At 43.2% G+C, this 16701-nt stretch overlaps 2 protein-coding genes across 4 annotated transcripts in view; both read right to left on the bottom strand.

Moving 5' to 3' along the window:
* Window positions 1-5345: 5345 nt before the first annotated feature.
* pdlim1 (PDZ and LIM domain 1 (elfin)) lies at window positions 5346-12543 on the bottom strand. Its single transcript, XM_053874214.1, has 7 exons — window positions 12272-12543; window positions 11490-11641; window positions 11176-11260; window positions 10484-10668; window positions 8138-8280; window positions 7945-8062; window positions 5346-6747 (listed from the first exon to the last, which is right to left on the bottom strand). Exons 1-7 carry the CDS (start codon window positions 12362-12364, stop codon window positions 6561-6563), a joined length of 963 nt encoding a protein of 320 aa, XP_053730189.1. The 5' UTR covers window positions 12365-12543; the 3' UTR covers window positions 5346-6560.
* Window positions 12544-13997: 1454 nt separating this feature from the next.
* Window positions 13998-16701, bottom strand: part of LOC128764590 (sorbin and SH3 domain-containing protein 1) — a 39696-nt gene continuing 36992 nt past the window's right edge. The window contains exon 29 of one of the 3 annotated variants that reach the window (XM_053874489.1): window positions 13998-16304. In XM_053874489.1, coding sequence (XP_053730464.1) covers window positions 16237-16304 — 68 coding nt within the window. In that variant the 3' untranslated portion in view covers window positions 13998-16236. The remainder of the gene's footprint in view (window positions 16305-16701) is intronic. The other 2 variants (XM_053874490.1, XM_053874491.1) reach the window with 2 other exon arrangements.

Below are 16701 nucleotides of genomic sequence, written 5' to 3'. Positions count from 1 at the left end.
GAACATCAAATCTAAACTAATAACACACGACCTCTTCATGTTCTCCTTTGCCTCCAAAACATTCTTCTTCTGTCTGTCCTGTCCGAACCACTTGGCCTCCCAAACGCTGTCGGAAATTTTCCCCACATTGTTTTGTCATTTCTACTCCGAATGACTAATGCAGTGTCTCGATCCCTCCCTCCTAACTATGTTTACCTGGGTCTCTCTCTCTATACTTACATCATGGCAGTGGCCCCAACTGTCCTATCATCTCCACCATGCCTGCACTCTCTTCACCGCTCTGTCACTCAGGATGGTTTATTCTGCATTTGTAGGCCTCCTTACGAATGCAAATAACCTCTAAGAGAACAAAAGCAAGAACTCCGGTCTTTGTTTACACATTTACAACTCCATCTTGTTTACACATTTAAGGGGTCAAGTGCAGAAACGGCCCCCCAATTAACATTAACAGCTGCTGAAGGCCTCACAGTGACTCAGGCCCCCCGAACACCAACTTGCTTAATGACTGACCTAAATTCGCTCTGGGAAAATAGGTACATGTCAATAGTGCCTCAAGTCAGGCCCAAATATTTCACCATTTAGTTGAGACTTATTTCATGTGAAACACACATTCACTTCTGATCTGTGGTGAGAAGCGAGTGAGAATTAAAGAGCACAGCTCGAGCCACTTCATGGCCTCACAGTCCAAAATAATGGCGCATAATAATAACACATTATACCACGCACGCAGGGACAGACAGCCAGAACTGGTGAAATAACGTGCTCTCAGTAAAGCAGCATGTTTCAGAGAGACTTAACGCTGAGAGAAAACAGATGTACGACAACAATTTTCCGATGGAAAAGGACAATCAAGTGGAATATCATCGAATTATAAACCGTCTTCAACAGATAAAGATGCGTTTTAACTGTTCTCATCTCTGAATTTAAACCCCGATGAATGTTTCCCTCTAGTGGTCAAAGATACAACTTCATCTATTAACATAGTCGCGTAATTTGAATCCTGATTCACTCGAATTTTTGGGTCCAAAATAAATAAATAATACATTTTAAAAATCCTGATCGTTTGCTGGAGAAACGAAAGCTACATAAACTGTCAAGACAAGTAATCGGAATGAAATTAAATAATTTCAATTTTTTTGTTATTTTATAATAATGATAATAACGATAATAATAATAGTGAAAATGAGAAAGGTTAGTTTTTTCTAATGGAGGGAGTTGAAAAACCACAAAACATTATATTATTTGGCAATCTATTTACAATATACAAAAATGTGAGTTGAAAACAACAGTAACTTTGTAATAGTTTTTTTTTCATTGTTTTCATTGTGTTCGTTCATTTAGCAGCAACTCTGCTTCATTATTGTACCCTCTTGTCATCATTGAAATAATTAGGAAATATGATGAAGTAGCAGATTTCTGGGCAGGACTCACTAGCTGCATCTTCAGATGATCCAAGAACAGTCGATTCTACCAATCTGAATGGCCATTATTTATTATTTTTATTTGTTTATTTATTTTTACTAAGTTTGAATTTTAAAATATAGATATACTCTAATCTAAATTCTTGATAGATTTTAATATTTATGTTTGTATTTTTCCTTGGTGGTAGATAGAGGCAAAGATGGCTCAAACTCTTCTAATTGAAACATTTGAGCGGGAAGTGAAAGTTGTGTTAATACCAACACTTGAATGTTGAATTTATTAGTGATTCATTTTTATATTTTTTATTGATGCATTTCAGTATCTCACAGCTGTTCATCTATATCTCATGACTGAGCAATAACGCTTCCAAATGGAAAATTTAGGCAATTTCAAGATTGTTGTTGTCATGGCAATGTTGCTTTGTTGTTTGTGTTGTTGTTGTTGTTTTTTCTTTTTAATTAATGTTGAGAAAGTTAAATAAACACAGATTCTATGGCCAAGAATAAAAGTCTCCCTTGTCTTTTTAATTGAACAAGAGTGGTTACAAAAACAAACCTGCTTCCAGACGCTGTCAAAAGAAAGGAACATCTGAGGAGGTGGAGTTGTGAGTCCAGCATCCTCATCTGTGAGTGAGTGAGTTTTTTTTTTGTCCTCGCGGAGAGACAAGGACAGCTATTGCACTGTAATTGGTGTACACAGTCTTCAAAAGCGGAGGTGAGAGGTACAATGCGCTGCCTGTGAGAGGGAACTGCAAAGCACGTTAAAAGTGAATTAGTTCTTGTGTAAAGTGTGTCCAGGGTCATGACGGTCACCACGCGCGCACTTCTCCAAAAAGCGCACACGTCTCCAAAGGCGCACTCCATACATTCTAAAAGGCAGTCACATTGTTGGGGCTCTTCACAAGGGTGTACATATGGCATCCGGGTTGCAATTAAATGTTTTAAAGATGTTTCTTCTTTCTTGAAGAAGTTTTCTTCTCCTCCTCGGCAGCTCTTTGCCAGAAGGAACAAGAGGAGGGGCGGGGGGGCGTGTTGAATGGCGCCATTGCGAGTTTGGGATGACAACAATCTGGTCAGCGAGTTGTTGGACTTTGATTGTCCCCTTCAAAACGTCCTTCAAACAAAAAAGCTGAAGACGGAAATAAAGCCCCACCTGGTACCTCTGTTTGCTAAAATAATAATAAATAGATTTGGCTTGATAAATAAGAGAGAGGAGGAAAGTGCAGCGGAGGAAGACTTGGCCAGGTATCACCTGCTCCCCGCATTGTTAAATATTGTTCCATCACTTTCCCGATATCTTGTATTTCCACAGCGGCGTGTGTTTGCCCACACTTTGCATAACAAGCAGCAGGAGCCCACGACCGCGCTGATAAAGACACGCAGTGGCGTCCACGCACCTGCCCGCCCCGTCTCCCTGTGGATCTGGCATCAATGATTATACGTCAAGTTGTAATATTAGTTTACTTTTTGATCGTTTATAGCGGCCTGCTATCGCTGCTCTGTATTTGTCCTCTTTATTTGAGGCTGCTTATCGCCGCAATGTCCCCAAAACACATATTTAGACAGAAAGTTGCGAAGCGTGTGTCTGACCTTTCGTGTCACGGAGTGTAAATCATTGTTAAAGCCCAACCAAACCCACCCACCCACACTCCAGGTCGATGTCGATGTATTGTAAAGCTCTTTGGCTAAACACGAGCTCATTTTCATCCTCAAATTTCAGTGCGTAAAAAGTGTTTCGCGATGGTGGACGTCATTTTGGAGACGTCGTGACGCACACATTTAAACTATGACACACAGAAGATTTGGAAGTTTAACTGTTATCACACGTCACAAAAGACTTCGGGGCATCAAGTGTCACAGCAGGTTTCAGTTCTGTGCGGGGTCGGTGCCAGCTGGCCCAGTGCGTAATGGTGCCCGCTTTCCTGCCGCAGCTTTGCGCTCGAACACAACAAGAGCGTCTCTTCACGAGCACTTGGCTTTCAAAACAACATTTGCTTTCAGACTGGGAGATAAAAAGCCAGTTAACTCTCAATTTAACATCTTGCAAACCCGGATTCAGACCGTAAAATTTCCAAAAACGCACCAGCTGAAAATGTAAGAATGTACGCAGTGCGTCATCAGTTCAGGCGACATCCAGCAAAGCAATATCAGAATTTGAAGCGTGTTCTCTTTTATTCTGCTCAACCGTTACATGGGAAAATATCAGAATAAAGCCGGGGGTCGTTTTCCTAAATTGGGTGTGTTAAAAGGGGCCACTATATAATTCGCTTAACATATAAAAACGTTTTTTTGAGAGGATGACTTTCAATGACGCGAGGGAGCTGAGTGTTTTTCAACCTATTAGTTAAGAATATTAACGATTTGATGATCGATACTGATCTTATATTTCATGAAACCGAAATATAAAGTACAAATTCATAAAATAAAGCAAGGAAGAAAAACAATCCCGATGTTTTTGTATTGTATTCAGTTTAGGGTTTTTTTAAACGAAAATAAAGTTTGGCGCAAATTAAATCTGAATAAAAAACACAATTACCATTTGCTAAACAGATACATCCAATTTTACTTCCAAGCCTTCTTTTGGGAGTCTTTTATAGAGCGAATATCACCGGCGCAGTTTTGTGGGTCGCCACTTGACCACGCATGTATGTAATGAAGAAAACAAAAGAGGAGTGGGACTGATGGGAGGAAGATGGGGGGCGCCCTGGCAGCTGATTGGCTACTTGACAGTGGCTGTTGGTTCAGGCCGGTGAGGAGATAAGATAAAGGCTCTATAAAGTGACGGAGGTGCGCATCCATCCCTCACACGCGCACCTCTGCTGCCCTCAGGACCAGGCTCCTCATCCACCCAGGTGAGCTCCGGGACACCGGTCTGTTATTCAGGGAGAAGATGTGGATATGAAACACGGTGTTTGAGGCTGGAAGATGCTGAGAGAAGCTCGTGCTTTTAAAAGACAACTTTAGATTATTGGAATTTATTCAGTTTCGACCTTGCTAAGCACAAGTATTCGCGATTCTTATGTGACAGTCTAGTGTATTTTACTTAACTAAACGAGCAAACCCCCTTGGTTAAGTTGAGTTTTATGAATTAAATAGACTTTGTGGTGAAGTGAGTGGCTGCAATATTCAAGACCGTCACTAGGTGTCGCTGCACGAAAAGTAGCAAGTTAAAAACAAGTGGCTTGTACTTTTACGCCTCGTCATGGAACGCGATTTCTTGTTCTATTGAACAAGACATTTAATCATTTTAAACGTTTTCACCCCGAGTTATTTCATCCTTTTGTTTGAATTGTAGCATGTTTGCTCCTGTGTACGTTTCATTTGTAAATACTTGTATTTTTTTTTAAAAAATTTCGATGAATTTTATTATTTATTAATTGCGTACTTAATTTTATTTAGAAAAAGAACGATGAAATAAAAGTCGCCTAAAAAACAGGACACACAATGACAATTCTGATCACAAGACAGTGAGAACAAAACTCTGTAATCAAATGTTTTAATATGATCTTTGAAGAAAGAAAATCCACACTAGACGTCTGACCAGAAAATCTATGACATTTACGAAAAAAGGTACACAGAAATAACAGATTTGAGAGGAAAAGCAACATTACTGAGGTGGTAAAAACAGCTAAAATAAAATAAAAAATGAGAGTGTTCTGCGCTTGTGCCTAGAAGTGATAAACGGTAATAAACTGTCTCATCTACAGAATGTCTCCAAAAAGTCAAGCTTCACCTGAGCCGATGGTCACAGAACCTTCTGCACTGCACAGCCCAAAGTCCAAGCCAGATGAACCCTCGGGCCAGAAAGGCAGGCGGAGAAGGAAGGCCAACGACCGGGAGAGACACCGGATGCACAACCTGAACTCGGCTCTCAACGAGTTGCGCAACATCTTACCAGCTTTCCCAGAAGACGCCAAGCTGACCAAGATCGAAACCCTGAGATTCGCTCACAACTACATCTGGGCTCTGACTGAGACCCTGAGGATGGCCGAGCAGCACCGACACACCGCAGAGATGGTCCACGGCTTCAACTCCTTCACAGCCTCACACCCTCTAAAGTCAGCGGAGGACCAGAGCAGAACTCTCCAGTCGTCCACTCAAGGAGTGAAGAACGAGACCAGGGTGACCTTCTACTTCCGCTCACTCTGTGGGGAGAACAGAGGCGAACACTGACGGACTGATCTGAGTCGAGCGACATTTGAACTCACAGCACTTCATCCATCCTGCCTGCACTCTCCTCTTCACTGAACCAACATTAGTCATCCATCTTTCATTCATCTTCTCACCTGTCAAACAAAACCAAGCTGGTAAAGCATTCACACAACTTCATCTTTGCTCACTCTTGCACATTTCACTTATTTATGAGTCTTTTACAGTTCTCTCCTTCCACCCTTCTTCCAAGTATTTGCACTATAGAATGTTTTGAATAAATGTGAGAATCCAGGACATCATTTCATGTCATGTATTTATATGATGTACTTGTACACACCAGTCGCATCACAAACCATTACAAACCACCTAAAGCCATTTCAATTGCCACAGATTTAAACCAAATAGCGACGACTCCTGATCTTCTGACATTCATTTCTACCTCAACAGTCCAGAAAACCAGTATAAAAATTAACAAGAAATCTCAGAAATCAGACGCCAAGATCTGCCGTCCATCATCTATAACATTCTGCCAGTTATGACTCAAATTAACTCGTTCTGCTACTGGTTTGGAAAGTTACCTTCAATTTCTCCGGGAAAAATTGTTCAATGCTGCATTACTGATTCACCCAGACTATAGAACTGAAATGTGTCTAATTCACAGCAAGTTTGAGACACTGCTTGTTCGCTGAGAGTTTATTCTTAAGCAATCCTGAATCAGCATCATCAAAAATAAACAAAAGATCAGCAGCATTTTAAAACATTTATTTGGCAATGACATTGAAATGTATTTTCCAGCATTAAATTGGCTCGCTGTCGAAGTAAGAGTGGTCTGTTCTTAAAAAAGAAGAGTAAAAACAGCAGCTGGTGACGTCCGGTCGCAGGCTCGAGGAGGAAATTAAAAACAGTTTGTGGCAGGAGGAAGCGCTCGTAGTCTTCAGCTGGAGATGGAAGTGGGAATGCTGCGGCTGGCGAGTGAGGTCGCGACCTTCATTTGGGGAAGACCGTGACCACGTCGTAGCCCTCGGGCGGGGTCATGCGCTCGCGGGCGTGCTTCTCACAGTAGATCTGGTCCTCCACGAAGAAATGTCCTTTATTTTTCAGGTTGACGTTGCAGTCCGTGCAGGTGTAGCACTCCTGGTGTCGCAGCTTGTCGCGCAGCTTCACCAGCATCCCCCTGAGGAGGAGAGCCACGCTGCTGTAACACACTCTACTGCGGCCAATATTTTTATAACCGAAAAAATAAGTCATGATAGAACCAGGCTGCTTTGTGACAAAAGGAGGGGTGGGATTCGATTAAAATAAAATCTAGTTAATTACAGAATTTATGATTAATTAATCTCAATGAATCGCAGTTGAATGGTATAAGAATATTTGCCACAAGAAGCCACATTTTTCAATTTGAATGAGTTTGGTATATTACTGAATCAAATGATGGACCCATACATACATTTAAACAACAAAATTCTTGTTGTTCAATCTTTTGCATCAGTTTGACAATAGCACAATAAATCACGGTGGTGGCTATATTCAAGTTTTTATATCACCTGATTTAAACTAAAGCTATTTTAGTGTCTTGAAAATATTTGTATACGAATTTTAATTTTATAAGAATTTCAAGTACATTCAGAGAGGTGGAATCCTGGTCATTGTGTATTGAAAAACATCCCTGAACAAAAGAAAACAGATGCTTTTGTTTGCTTTTGTTCAGGGATTCCTCCATGTTTGTTGTTGTTATCATCCTAGCTGCCACGTGTCTTGTGCATCAGTGTGATCAGTGGACTAAGAACTCCTTCACTTACAAAGGTTCTGTGTTGCCTGGAGAGCAACTGTTAAATTAAATATATATATTTTTTGTTATCCCACCACAAAACAAAAGACATTTTTGAAAAAATGTCAACTGATGTTTAACTTCTGCCATGTACCCGCGGGATGCTGGGTCACAGATTGATTTGATGCTCCACAAAATAGCCTCTTAGATTACGTGATGTGACAGAGGCGGTGGTCTGTAGCAGGGTGACAGCTACACAGTCAAGCCAGGAAGATGCTAACTGAAAAGCATGCTAACAACAAACGCCATAAATGAAGCCAGACAAGAAGAGACAGATTCACACTGTCTGCTTCAGAACCAACAAAACTGCTATCAGACTTGTTCATCCAGTGTAGACTGTCTACAGTACTTGCTCATGAGCAATACACTGGGGGTTGTTGAGGGAATTCAAACTTCCAAATGAACGCCACACTCAAACTAGTTTTGAATGCAAGTGACTGCTGTGGTTACAAATGTTGTACATGCAACGGCCACTAGATGGAGTCAGAGGACAAACACGTCGCATAATACAACTATCTTGAAAACAATAGCAGAAATACTTACACAATCCCTGAGCCACATTTGTCACAGATTGGTAGCCTGTCAGCATTTCCGACCGAGGACGCGATCTTGGTGGTCGGTGCCTTAACACTCCTGAAGCCTGAGGGTTTGTCCGGGTCACCTGGACGAACATCAGACGTCACTAAACCTGCCGCAGAGGTTCCCCATGCAGAGCCAAGGACTGTGTGAAGCACACCTGTTTCTAGGATCTCCTGAAGCACCTTAAAGGAGGCCGACTGGCGCGGAGGTTCGTCCGACTCCTGGTTCTCCTGCAGCATCTTGTAGACCTCCGAGTCAGCTGCTACTGCTGGCCGCACTTTGGATGGATCTGAAGGAGACCTGCCCAAGAAGAGAACTCATGTTTAATGGCTCAAGGTTCCCACTTATTCCTGGTAAATGTCAGGACAGTCAAATTATTTTGGCCTTGGCCTTTATTTATTATTATTATTTATTATTGGCCTTTATTCCCATCACACTGTCAGTTTGCCATATATGCTCAATCACTATGTTGCGTGTGTTTCCACCAGGTACTCTGGTTTCCTCCCACAGTTCATAAACAGAAGTTATTTGATGACTCTTTTTCATAAATGTAGGTGCCTACGCCTCAGAGTGAGATAAATATGGATGAACAGAGGAATAATACAGAAAAGCTTGATACTGAAGAATCAACAAGACTATTTTCACACACTAAACTAACCTACACAGTTACAAACATTCTTCATTAAAATTTCCTCAGGGGCCACATCACCCACTGTGGCTGTTATACGGGGGCCATCAAGCCAAATACAGTTTCCCCCCCACATATTCTATTTATTTGGCACTGAGGGAAAGACAGGAGGCAGAGCTGGGGGTAGCAGAGATGAAGATGCTGAGCTTCTCTCTGGGAGTGAGCAGGATGGATAGGATCAGAGGGACAGCACATGTGCTCAGGTGTTTAGGAGACCAAGTCAGAGAGGCAAGATGGAGATGGTTTGGACATGTACAGAGGAGAGAGAGAGAGAGCCAGTACATTGGTAGATGAAGATGTTGAAGTTGGAACTGCCAGGCAGAAGGTGGAGAGGAAGGTCAAAGAGGACATTGATGGAGGTGGTGAAGGAGGACATGAGGTTTGAGAGAAGAGGAAGCAGAGGACAGGGTGAGATGGAGGAAGATGATCCACTGTGGCGACCCATGAAGGGAGAAGCCGAAAGAAGAAGAAGAAGATATTGTATTTAAATACTGTCAATATAAATCTCTGGTGAATATCTTGGCACTTGGTATGTATAAAATCACTTTTTTACAAGGCATTTCTTCAATATCTGTAACAGCGTTTCAATAATATCTATGAATTTCATTCGTAGTTTTGCGTAAATAAAGGCAAAGGACCACACGCAGCACACCCCAGCTACAAACTGTATGAGCCACGAATAAGGTTCACTTTCACTTTTCACTTCACCTTCCCTGTTCCTCTCCTGCACACAGTTCTGCTTTCAGATTTCTGGCAGACATTTGTTGACGCTCCCAAGAGTCAGAGTGAACTGGTGTGAAGAGTCTCCCATGAGGGGGCAAAACTGAGACAAAGGGCTAAGACGAAGGGGTAAAGTGGAGACTTGGTACGCAGCCAAAGTGTTTTGAGCTGGAATGTATGTATATTAAGTAGTGGTGAAGTAACTTGATGATAGTTACATACAATTCAATCCTAATTTACACCAAACACCAGACCACACCCATAATGTCTATGAAAGCTCACAAATATTGAAGTTTTGGTGACAAGTTGTGATGGAAATGAACCAACAATTTAACAGAATATTTCCAAAAAAAGGGGAAAAACATGAAGGTGAAAGGCAATCTGATAAAAGATTGGGAAACAAATAGATTTTAGGGCAGAGATGCCGTGACACCAAGCACAGAGATGTTTCATGCACTCAGTTCAGACTTCCTGTTTTGACAGTCAGACTCCTCCGTAAATAGAATTTCTGTCCACACCTTATCAGGTCATGAATTATGGCCGGGATTTTGAGTGTCCTGAAAGTTCACAGTCATGTTGCAAGCAAATAAGCCCATTTGGCCACAGAGCGACTCAGACACAGGAGTCAGCCAGAGGACTGTTTGAGGTTGGAGCTCAGAATCCTTCCGTGCGGCAGCAAAGAGACGGAGAGTAAATAATCAGATTAGAGCCTGAATTAAGAGTCTGAAGAGCAGGTGGGGAACAGCCTGGAGGGAAGGCCAGCACCAAAGTGAGTTTTTAGGATCCTGATAGTCTTGAAAAGCAGCTAAAAAGAACACAAATTGTGTTAAATAACTAAACATAAAATAAAAATAAATCATGAACCAAACTATTCAGTAAGACTTTGACCTGTTATATCGCCTTGTAATGATCTAAAAACTAAGGCAGAATGTTGTTTGTGAAAGATCATGACATCATCTGGCTGTCTGAGGTCACTGTGCCCTTGAGCAAGACGATTGTTGACTGAGAAGCTGCAAGGGAAGCGTGAGGAGGGAGGGATCGCCTGGGGAGCTTTATCCACGCGACAGATGTTGTGACTAAAGTCGTCATACTAACTTGTTTTCTGGTTCCTGGACTGTCGTCATGGTCTTGACTTCGTCGACAGCAGAGTTGAAGTCCTTGATATTCTGTGAGGAGTAGAGACCCGCTGGGGTGTTGTACTGGTTGGTCACCACTTTGGGGCTGAAGCCGGTGAAAGGCAGGGCACTTCTGTTGTGGGCGGAGCCAATGTGTTTCACTTCCTGTCGAGCAAATACAGTGGTTAGGTTGGTGTAGAACAGGCGGTGCTGTAAACCATGCGGAAAAAAGGTGAAAATGAAAACGTGCAAACACAGCACAAACATGGTCGACACAATAAAACGCCTTTCACGGACATGTCACGACGGCATGCTGGGAACACCTTCAGCTTGAATCAACTTGTTCACAAATAAAAGTGGTGCAGCAGAAACAGACCGATGGTCAGTGAGCAGACATGGCAGGGGTGTGACAGATATGCACCACACCGGCATGAATTCAAACTTTGACCTCAGCGCTCCACTCAGCCGGCAGGAACTGAGGCTTGCGTCACACCCTGGATGATAAACTATGTCTCCTAGGCAACGTCCTGTTGGGAAGTAAACAATGACTTCATCGTTGGCTGTGCAGAAGTTTCTAAAAATCCCACAAGCCTCTGCGGTGGGAAAGTACGTGTGGGCTGGCGGGACGACTGCAAATGGCTTCTCCTGACACAGACAACAGCAGACACGCACCTTTGGCTCTGAAGCGAGATTCATCTTGTAGGGATGAGTCCGTCCTTCTTCTGAGGAAAGCGGCGACCACAGTTTATTTTCTGACCTGAAACAGAGCATGTGCAAACATCAGGGTTTTGTCTGTTCCGGTGTCAACAACCTGTCGCCGACAGCTTCAGTTTGGGAGAACCACACCCTGCGCTCCACACCATCCGCTCACATTCCTGACTGCATCATTTGTTAAGCAACTCAGATGGAATTCAGATGATCTTTGTGATTCATCCTAGTCATCGTCTGAACACCTGGAAAGCTGTCTGACATTACAGCCAACTCACCGGTCAATAGAAAGCACCATCTCATCCACGCAGCCCTTTATCTTGTTCTGGGCCTCCAGGTGAGTCATGCCGTCCGACGCTTCCCCATCGATGGCCAGGATCATGTCGCCGATACACAGGTTAGCCTGCGCAGCTTTGCTTCCTGGAGTGACCTGCGCGAGAAACGAGGGCATTTGACTTTCATATGCGCAGTTCCCTCCTCTCGGGCTCGCTGCTGAGGTCACTGTTTACAGTACACAGAGGCAGCCACGGGCACGGAGGTATTCCGAGTCTGTGGCCTGCTGCCTTCAGGGCACGCGCCGCAAGATAAAGGCACTTCGGCGCGGTCCAGGAATTCCTCAACACTTCTCCATGGGTGGAGTGGACTGACCACAGGAAGACAGAGCCATCAGCGACAGCAGACAGAAAGAGTCCAGCCACAGTTATAAAACGCTAATGAAACACGTATAACACTGAACTGGAGAACAATTCATGAAACGTGGCGCGTTCATGGACTTTCATCACGGTCGTTAAATGAAAGTTCGATCAACTCGAGTCAAACGCACTCGAAGCTACTCTTCATACATGACTGTATATACAGCTAAAAACAATGTATACACAGGTGAAATGCGTGCACCTGAACTATACACATATATAAAAAGTAGCTACATTAGCTTCCTAATGACGTTTGAAGAAGCTAACGTTCCTGGAGCTACAGATAAACACCGAGCTGGAGGTTCTGTCGAGACGAGCCCAGGTGTGGTGAAAGCCCGGCTCCTGCCGAGCTAACAGCAGCAACTCACCCTGGAGACAGTCAGCGGCTGCTCGAAGTCCTTCCCGCCGACCAGCCTGAAGCCCCAGGGGCCAGGACCCTGCATGACGACCCGGACAGGCATGACTCGCTCTCGGGCTGAAGCTGCGACAGATGGTGCCTTCAAAGACCTGCCGGAGGATCACAGGGCGCCTTCCCACGCAGAGTGACACACGGGGATAAAGGTCTGCAGAGGAGGGACCGACCTCCGTGGGCTCCGCACGCGGAGAAAAGTGAGAGTGGAGTGATCGTGTGTGTGCTAAGGATGTATCACTCCGCGTGAAAAGAAAAGTTTCGTCCATGGCGACCAAAAGGTAAGGCGATTACGCTTTGGTCACGTGGTGTGCCCCGCTTTCAGCGTTAAAATGATTCATCGATTTAGTTTGTATCATCGACACCCTGCTGTTTCCCAACCGCTCGACCTGAAAGACGTTTGAGCAATCGCTGTCTATTTCATGCACAGGAAACTGAAATCCATCTTTTGGACTTCAACTCTGAATTTTAATAAAGTCATAGTTTTTAGTTTACTACAAGAAGAGAATGGTGTGTACTCACTTGTATAATATTGCTCCGTGCCACAACGAAGTTTCTGATCCTTAAAATAAGATGAGTGAAGCATGAATATTTTTCAAAGGTTCATTTTAGTAACATAAAAATAAATCGAACATCAAAAGATTTTACTGCTAAGACATTTAATTCAGGTGGAAGTGGTATATGGGTGAACCTACATTATCAGTTCATGAAGTAATTGAATAATATTCACCCATAATAAACAAATGTGCTGCGATAAAAAGTCACATATTTTAAATCAATCTACATCACAGAGAGCCCAAAAATTTACAGTTTAACAGTCTAAAACTGGCAATTTGGCAACACGTTGTATGAATATAAATGAATGAAATATAAATACAAATATATAAATAAATCTTCCAACATCTGTGGTTATCATCAAAATGCTTAGTTTTTTCCATCTCCACCGACTTCACGTCATAAATGTAGTATTTTATTTACTCCCTGAACAATAAATCCATTCACAACACATTCGTTTACTCCGCTTTCTTTTGTGCTTTTAAGACGTTTCCAGATATATTTATGTTCGCCTCTTGTCTGGCAGCTTGTCGAACAGAAAACTTGAAACCTTGTGCGCTACAATGTTGGTATATTTTGAGTTTTTTTCCCCTGTATAATGTTGTTTCAGTACACACGCTAAGGCCATAAGAGAATTCTTTGTCCCACTAAAACCGATCAGAGTGACACCTCCGCCCTCCTCCTTTGGCGTCTGCCAGTACGTCACCTTGTTTTATGCAAACTTACCATTTATGGTCGAGCTAAATCCCAGGATGTGGAATGTGCCGCTCCCAGAAGTTGAATTCCTATCAGAGGATCTGCAGCCGAAAGTGGAGGCAGAGGCAAACTCTGGCCAGTCGGCTGGAATCTATGACACACTTTCCTCGTCTGGTTCTGTTTACAAGGCCGGAACCATGTGTCCTGCTGATAGGTCATGAAAGTGGGGGATGTTTTAGGAAAATACATGGCCGTAATGAGGAAAACATCCACGCATGACATCATCACATCTGAGGAGAATTCTCTTCAGGATCACATGCAGGTTTTCTGAGGCAGTTCCGGGAGTGGATGGGCTACAATTTAAATGTTAGCTGCCTTTGTTGACTGATAACAAGTTGAGACAGCAGCTCCACCTTCAGCAACTTCAAACACCAGTCACACGCTCAAGTTTTAACTGGTTTATTCAGTATTGCATAATATTGAAGTCACAGCAGTGTATAGTGTTTAATTATTGTCACTGCAAATTGAAGCAAACAAACAAATAACCTGTTGCAGGTTGTGTGTCTCACCACACTTCTGATTGTTAATAGTTCTGTGTCACACTGTTCTTGCAACATGATCTGGGTTTAACTTCACAGAGACCAGGATGTTGCTGGCTACATCAACTATGACGTGGATACATGTCGGTGACGTTAATGGAAATGAGGCACGGCTTCGTGGCGAACATAAGGCATCATGATCCATGGCAGAGTGATCTTTGTCGACCTCCTGTGCTCAGTAACACGCTGTGCTTTTGCCAAAAACCCTTCAGCTCAAACAAACTGCAGGTGACTGGGAGCTCAAACACCGCTCCCATCATTTGCAGTCAAATTTCTTATTTTACATATTTACAATCCTTCACGTGTCGCGCTGCTGTTTATTCAAGATGAAAGTTCGGACCAAAATTTATACAAAATTGCTGCGACACATTATACATTCAAACATCTGGTGAACAAGGACACTGATGTGTGACTGCCCTCGAGCCCGATCACAAGGAGGTCCAGTGACATGTGAGCCAAACCGGCAGAGTGATGGAGAGTGTGAACACCAGTGAAAACCCATCACAGGAGGAACGTCAGCGGGTCGGGATTCTTAAAAAAGCTTTGATAGAAGTGACTGGGCAACAGAGATCAAGTCATTTTTGTTGGTTCACATGCAGTTCTGGGTCATGAACCAGAAGCAAAAATTTAGGTCCAGATGTGAGTTGGAGCGTATTTTCTCTTGTTAAATCAAATGACCTGGTGAGCGGCGACACAGGTTCTGTCTGTCATGACTGTTAGCTGGTTCCTTCACAACCTAAATAATACAGTTGCTTTGCAGGACCAGTTGTGGAATTTAAATACAAAAAAACCTGGCTAGTTGTTGGCCTTTCCCTTACACCTCGGGTTCCAAGCTCAGTCATTCACCAGAGACTCTGTGTACTTTGTCAAGGTCAAAGGGAAATTACAGGAGAGTGATCACATCAGCGAGTTCTCTGTGATCAAGGTAAAACTCTCTACTCTACAACAGAGCTTCGCTCCAAACCTCACCGCCATGTTAAGATCAAAAGTAAATATAAATATTGTGCTACACATCATGTACTAAACTATCACTCAGGGTCATTTGAAATGACCTTGCAGCAACTGTTGTTTGAATTCTATCTGAAACTTCCTCATTCCTTGGTTATAAAGTGTGTCCAAACAGCAGAAAGAGGATACAAGGACCCGCTGATGTGATCGCAACCTTGTTTCACCTCGAGTAGAGGAACGCGCCGGGACACGACTGAACTCAGCTAAGCTCGCAGATAATTACAAGATAATTTCAAAAAGGAAATGATATGTCTTCTCCGTGTGGATGGTCTGGCGTGTGGTTTGTTGCAGGACTCTTCAAGCTCATGCTCTGTAAACTGGTGTTGCTCTGCATGCTAACCGTCCTGTTAATGCTGATCCTGCATCATATACCAAAATAAGTGGCCATACCTCGAAGGCCTGAGGAAGTTTCTGTACACATTTACACGTCACGATCGTGCAGTCAGCAAGGACGGGTTCAAATGCTTTAAAAACGCTCTCTGAATCATTCGCTTAAAAGATTAGTTTTCCATTATCCTGTGGTCAGTGGAAGCTGCGGGGAAGCAGGAAGTGCTACCAACTAAGAGACCATCATCGGCAAACATGCTTATTTTGAGAAGGTGAAGAATAAATATGTGATTCTGTACAGTTCCTTAACTTTGTGGTGACTTCAGATATTAGTTTGGGTGAGATAAATATAAATGTGTTAGCACCTCTGCTCCTGAATATCCTACATTCCCACATCCAGTTCAGGTAAGAAGATCCGCTCTGTGACTCTGCTCTGCGGCTGTGTGAACTGCGAAGGACAAAAGTGAAGCGTGAAGCAACTTGTGGCAGGATTCCATGGAGGGACGAGTTCTGTCTTGGAGGAGAGTGAGAAGTGGTGTCCATCGGACTGAGGTTTTTGGCCAGTGAATCAACAGCCGTCTCCGTCGCCTTCTCTTCACTTTGACATACCTCAGACCCGCTGATCACTTTCCCAGAGTTTGTCTCGACTAGTCTATCAACAGCCACGCGCGATGGTTATGACTTCCCAAGCTCATCAGGCGATTGTGTTACAGCAGGGTTACTTTTTTTTCTACTTTTTTTACAGCTTCACCTCCTTCACGTAATTCCCGGGGAAAGTTCCAAACTTTTTTGTCCTCTTCGATGTACCTGTGTGGAGGACAGAAGAATATTTCAGATGCTGAAAATGGTAGATGTGACACAAATATTATCGATTAATAGCTGAATATTTGACCATCTTTTGAATGATGATGAGCTCAGGACTGAAGAAGACAGAGGTGGAATGATTCCACCTAGTGGTTTGGTTCAGTACGGTGCACTGACGTTCCTACTTAATCTTTGGACATGAATAAAAAGTACAAACTCATACACTTTGGATCTATGCGCAACATAAAGCTGTCAATTGACTTTTTGGCCGGTCACTAGCAAGTGGAGGTATGAGGGGGTTGAGAATCATGCAGTGAATGTGACTTCAGTGGTACTAATACACTATCATGATGGCGCCCTGTCATACACCTGTATTGTACGTTTACCACATTGTTGCAGT

This window comes from Synchiropus splendidus, chromosome 9 (genome assembly GCF_027744825.2).
Source record: "Synchiropus splendidus isolate RoL2022-P1 chromosome 9, RoL_Sspl_1.0, whole genome shotgun sequence".
In the NCBI taxonomy this organism is placed as follows: Eukaryota; Metazoa; Chordata; class Actinopteri; order Syngnathiformes; family Callionymidae; genus Synchiropus; species Synchiropus splendidus.
The sequence above is the reverse complement of the archived record's forward strand: the minus strand, read 5'-3'. Positions and strand labels throughout refer to the sequence as shown.